The 6,164-nt window shown below is 41.6% G+C and overlaps 1 protein-coding gene across 1 annotated transcript in view; it reads left to right on the top strand.

The window, feature by feature from the left end:
* Positions 1–1,199, top strand: part of lhfpl4b (LHFPL tetraspan subfamily member 4b) — a 7,271-nt gene extending 6,072 nt beyond the window's left edge. Inside the window, exons 6-7 of the mRNA XM_078254129.1 lie at positions 168–205; positions 288–1,199. Coding sequence (XP_078110255.1) covers positions 168–196 — 29 coding nt within the window. The 3' untranslated portion in view covers positions 197–205; positions 288–1,199. The remainder of the gene's footprint in view (positions 1–167; positions 206–287) is intronic.
* The last annotated feature ends 4,965 nt before the right edge of the window (positions 1,200–6,164 follow it).

Here is a 6,164-nt window from a genome sequence, read left to right on the forward strand (position 1 = left end):
TTCCACTGTTCCAACAATCACCACTCTGGTTTGGTTGAAATAAACCCTTTAAGTTTTCTCCTTAATTATGACACTAAAGGCTTAATTAGCTTTGGATACAGTTAGCTTAGCGGTAGCAGCAGAGAGGAGGCCCAGGTAAATTATGAGATGTTTGTGTGTTCCTGCAGTGACCACAGGTCTGCTGATGTCGGCGTAGAGTCCCCAGGTGAGTCTGGATTCTTCTACTGTCTATCTTCTGTCTCTTTAAAACGTTTAAAACACAGTTTTATCCTTTTCCTCCTCTTCAGGCGCGGTTGGTCTTCACATGATGAAGAAAAGGAGCCGACACATTGGGAGAATACATTGATCCCATACAGCATGTCCATATTAACATCAGTAAAGTATTCCCAGCTCTGCATTAAGAGATTAGAAGCAGGGGTGTCAAACATGCGGCCCATGGGCCAGAACCAGTCCGCTCAAAGGGTCCAATCAGGCCCACAGGATGACTTTGCAAAAGTTTGAAAAAGGGTGGTTGGGGTTAACAACCTAGATCAATTATGTTACTGTTTTCTTGAGATGATAATCCTGTTTTACGACGATTTACGACACTGCACGATCTGTTCCACGCTTGCGCACCTTTGCAGGCAGCACAGATGGTTTGCAGTGACAGAAAGACTCAAGACTTCATTCCACATGTAACCAAAATGGTGTATGTTCATGTAACACGTAACAACTCCTTTATTATTTGGGATTGGCGACCACGTAAACACCTCGTAATGCATAGCGTCAACTACATTTAAAAACATCACAACATCCCCCACACTGCATGTCACAAAAATAACAACGTGGCCAAGGCGTGGGACACGGACGTCGATATGCGGTTTTGGATCAGTGACAATAAGTACTTCATTTAAATATCTTTATAAAACAGACCGGCCCTGAACTGCATCATGAATAACATAAAATGTAGCCCACAAAAATACGCCGCCAGTTGTGCCGCCTGGCCGTCAATTGTTTCAACGCATGCGTGATACAAATAGTGTTTGGAAACACGTTTTCTACTACGTATTTTCCGGAGTATAAGTCGCATCAGTCAAAAAATGCGTCATGAAGAGGACAAAAACATATATAAGTCGCATTTATTTAGAAATTTATTTCACAAAATCCAAGACCAAGAACAGACATTTAATCTGGAAAGGCAAGTTATTAAACTACCCAACAGCCCCCAGAACAAGGGGCTGAATACGGTAGGTGTCCTCTACGTTAACGTAACACATTAACAGTTATTAAACTACCCAACAGCCCCCAGAACAAGGGGCTGAATACGGTAGGTGTCCTCTACGTTAACGTAACGTAACAGCTCTGTTGACGAGCCTCTCCCAGCAGCACGTTGTTCAAGCACCCATCTGTGGACTCCTTCCTCCAGCTCTGGCCATCTGGATTTCAGCGCGACTAGCTTTCTTTGTTTTCTTCATTGCAGTGAGACTAACCTTTTCTCCAGTCCCTCACAAGTTTCTCTCTCACTCCAAACTCTCCTTCTGCTGCTCGATGACCGTTTCCGGCTGCGTGTTTTACTACCTGCAGTCTCCTGCAGCTTCTTTTCTTTCTCAGTTGTCTTTAGGAGCAGCATATAGTCGTCACAAGCCTAGAGCGCCTCTCGCGGCTGTAGACGGTAATGTTTTCAGCATGAAATAACATATAAAACATGTTACATTATATATATTTTGATATATAAGTCGCACCTGACTATAAGTCGCAGGACCAGCCAAAGTATGAAAAAAAGTGACTTATAGTCCGGAAAATACGGTACGTATTTATGCGTATGTGCATATCGGATCGTGCAGGCAGCTACTACTACTAGTAGTAGTAGTAGTAGTAGTAGTTTGTTCTTCACCGTGGGATGGTGAGAAACGAACTTTCGATTCCTCTGTCTAGTAGATATGAAGAAATTGCCAAATAAAGATGACTTGACTAGTATTTGGCCAACCGGACAAGTGAAAACAATCCTCAGCGTTGAACCCTGAACTCTGTGACAGATGAAGTTTCTGGCTCGCTTGAGATCAAACCAGGGGTAAGTGGCCCATGAACTAAAATGAGTTTGACACCCCTGGATTAGAGCCCGTGTCACAGCTTTATCATATTTCATAGTTTCATTCTGTCTGTGTTGATGTATTGACGATTCTCTGCATCTCTCCAGCATCAAATACAAATGCACTTTAGAAGTGTGGTATGTTACTGTACTGTCAGTGTGTTTTTCCTAAATATTAAAGTTGGTTTTCTATTGTAACATTTTGCTGACCTAATGTTTGATATTAGGGATCGACCGGGCTGATATTTGGCAGTTTGCAGATCATCTGTATCAGCGTTTTATTTGCCTGTTTGCCTGATAACCGATAAAGTTAATTAATTAAGAAGGGCGCTACGTCTAAGTGTCTGACATGGTTGAGATCTCCACTTTTGAGGAAGACTGAATTTTTGGTCATCAAATAATTTATTGTTTAGCATTCTGGGGAATTTTTCGGCAACAATTTATGGTGCAAATGTCTTTATTTATGTATAGACCCTTTGCAAACACACGACCACGCAACCACGCGACAACGCCATGACGGACGGCAGGATCAGCGGAAGCACAAGCCAAACAGTAGTAGACGAGCAGAAAGTTTCATTAGTTTCAATCAGTTTGAAAAACATAACACTAAATAAACTGTAATAATACTACTGTCTTCTTCTTTATGGCTTCTTCTATTGAACAACAAGTTGTCGTGCCGTTAGCGGTCGAGGTCGGGCATCTGGTAGTTGCTCACGATGAGCAGTATTTGGAGAAGTTGGAGATAGCAGGATTGGCTACCAACACTTACCTTCTTCCTCCCTCCGTTTTCACGAGTTGTTTTTAAATCGCCGAGTCTGCCCGACTTCAGTCCACATGATCTGTACCACTATGAGGTAAACAGGGTATCCCCATATACTGGTGCTGATCTCAGCGCTTTTAAACACATCGAGGATTATGGCGTTTCATAACACGGAGCCAGTTAGCTGCCGTCTGAGCCAAGCCAACTACTGTATAACAGCTTTGACTCACACCACAGATCACGATCAAACTGTAAATGTGAATTACTTGTGCTAACATTTGTATTTCCCTTTGTATTAAAGGCTAACCTCTGAGCAGGCCAGTCTATTTCAACAGCTGACTTTGGGTATAAATAACACAAGTTATCTTGGAAGCTAACGTTAGCTAGCAATCACCTGTTGAGCTCCATGCAAAGTCTGCAGCCAACGGCAAAGACAAACTCCCAAAAGAGCCACATAAAGTGAAACTGAAGGGAAGTTGTGCACCATTCAAATACTAAGACAAACTGAGTCGGTGTGGTCTGTTGTTATCACTTTAAGATAATTAAACTTAACTAACCTAACTAAATAGAGGCGGTTTAGGCAGGCTAATGCGCTAGCATTACATGGCTAATAGTTAGCTAGCTCTAAGATTTAATATGGGCCAGTTTGTGATACATTAAATATCGAAGGAACCATAGAAGTGTGTTCCCCTTGTTAACACAATGACTCAAACCACACATAACGTAAAGCCTACAGAAGCCCACCTCACAACAAGAAATAGCTAGTGCTGTCAGTTAAACGCGAGATTAACGTTCTTTTTGGCCTAGCTAACTTTGTAGTTTTTTTTCACATGCTGTTGCAACAACTAGTAACGTTGCAAAAACTACAACACCACACCGGATCTAGCTAGACCAGAAACTAAACAACAGACACGCCGCACACACTTGTTGGGGGGGGGGGTGCACTGTAGTGATGGCCAAATGAAGCTTCGTGAAGCAGTGTCTTTATTTTCTGAGCCCACTAGATGGCGCTCTCTGTTCAACAAAGGGTTGAGAATACACTGAATTGCAATTCCTTAGGCCTTTCTCTTAAAACCAAGAGTGGGGATTGTAACCCCCACCCCCCTGTAATGTATGCATATGCCTGCAGGTTATAACCAGACCTTTTCCACTCACTGCTTGCCACGAAGAAGGGAGGAAAACTATATTTATATTTTTGAAAAACACGGGTTTAATTAAAAAGTTGTAATGGGATGAAACCATAGCTGATGGATAATACCAGTAGGAGGCAGTAATGCAACATATGGGATGCCAGCTGCAGTATAACCCTAAAGAAGAAGAAGTCACTGCTTGCCGACAAGAGGGTTAGCCTCTGTCAACAACCCGTAGCTCCCAAGGCGGTAAGCTTCGCTTCAGAGCTCGAACCTCCTATGGCGCCATTTTAATGCTAACAAGCCATCACCAATCAGCCATCATTGACTCCCATTCATTTTGACGTCACTTTGACAGAGAATACCTTTACATCTGAAGAGTTTAAAGACTCTATTTGTCCGTTGTTTATTTCTAAAGAAACACGACGATGTATAAAAGGCTCCATTACCTTGTAGCTCACGTTATGGCTCCGTAGCAGACGTTTTTATAACAATAGGCTAACGATTGTGTCATAACTACGTGACTTACTGTCGCATAGTAGAGGAACACTCTTAGAAATCGCTGTAGATTTAGCAGTACAGTACTGTAAAAACCTACAGTACAATACCACATTTCTTCATTACAGTAAAATACTTCATTTTATGTTGCATTGTGGGTAATTTTGATGAAGCGGGAATATTTTACAGTATATTTTAGGCTTGCTGTAACCTGGCTGTAATATGCCATGGCAATAATACAGCATTGCTGTAAAAAACGGCTCCTGATGTCAGTTACTCAGACAGAACACCAAACTGGCCCCCAGATACTGAAGGAGAAGCCTTGCTTGTTAGTTTGGAAGTTTTGGTAAGTTTGGTTTATTTTATGTATTTCATGCTAACTTTTATCATAATGTTTCATGATTATACGCTCTTGTGTAACGTTACCACAACATCGTTCTTTTTTATAGTGTGGGGTGCACTGGGCATCCTAACGTTGCGATATCCTCACACAGAGTCATTTTCTAGCTAACTTTGTGACTTTAGTGTGGCTAGCAAGTGGCTATCCTCTGAACATATTGTAGCCTACAGTTAATTGCATATCTTTCAGACAGGTTGCTCACGTCACATCTACGTCTTCAAGCTCAGTTGGAGGCTGCTCAGTAACACTCAGCCATCACCGGGAAAGAGCTTCTAACGTCCTTCACTGGTCTCCGTCCAGAGACACGGGACCTGTTGGTCCATTTATATATATATGTCTATGCTTGCCAGTTAAGTTTCTTTGTTGTTTCCTTTCCTTTCCTTTCCATTTGTTTGCCTGTATACAGATATTTACAGATTATTTTCCTGCTTCCGACCGTCACCTGCTCATGATTCTGTATCTTTCTAATTTCATAGTTGATTAATCTGGGGATTATTTTCTGGATGAATGGATTAGTTGTTTGGTCTCTAAAATGTCAGAAAATGTGGATCAGCCATGGGGGGAGGGGAATCCAAAACTGGGATTTTTTCTGAAATTTTTGTTGCTTTCTTTGGACGTTTTTGTCGCATTTTTTGAGGTTTGTTTTTGACATTTTCTTTAGGTGATTGTCGCCTTTTTTGAGTGGTTTTGTCACTTTGAAAAATGAGATCTGCACTTTTAAGCAAAAGTTTATTTTTGGTCACTAAACACCTCTTTCCTGCTTTCTGGTGACATTATTTTTTTAAGGGGGGGGGGGGGGTGCACTATTACACAGGTGTATAAAGTGGTTATGGTCGGAGAGTTTAATATCCACGTTGATGACATGTCTTGCACTTTTGCTGCTGATTTTCTTAATGTCACTGAGTCTTTTAATGTGTCTGGTCCCACACACGTCAGGGGTCATACTTTGGACCTTGTTTTTACTCTTGGTCTTAATCTTGACTCTGTTTGCTCTGAGGAGCTGCACATTACTAACCATGACTGCGTTTTGTTCAACCTGTCTTTTCCTTTAGATTAAGGCTGAATCTCATTTCTCTGTCTTACCCCTTCCCCTTAGTTTTGCGCGTTCGCATGAGAGTAAGGGCTATCCTAACACTCGTTTTGATCGAAGGGTAGGGCTAAGGGGAAGGGCTAGATATCCCTTAAATATTAAAATATGTATTGCAAACAGACCTAAGTAGTACACAGATAAGAACATCTGCACCACCACCACCAAAGTGAACATAAAAAAACTACAAAATATATACATGCATATGACACCGTTGTCAA

The sequence above is a fragment of the Sander vitreus genome, chromosome 7 (genome assembly GCF_031162955.1).
Source record: "Sander vitreus isolate 19-12246 chromosome 7, sanVit1, whole genome shotgun sequence".
NCBI lineage: Eukaryota > Metazoa > Chordata > Actinopteri > Perciformes > Percidae > Sander > Sander vitreus.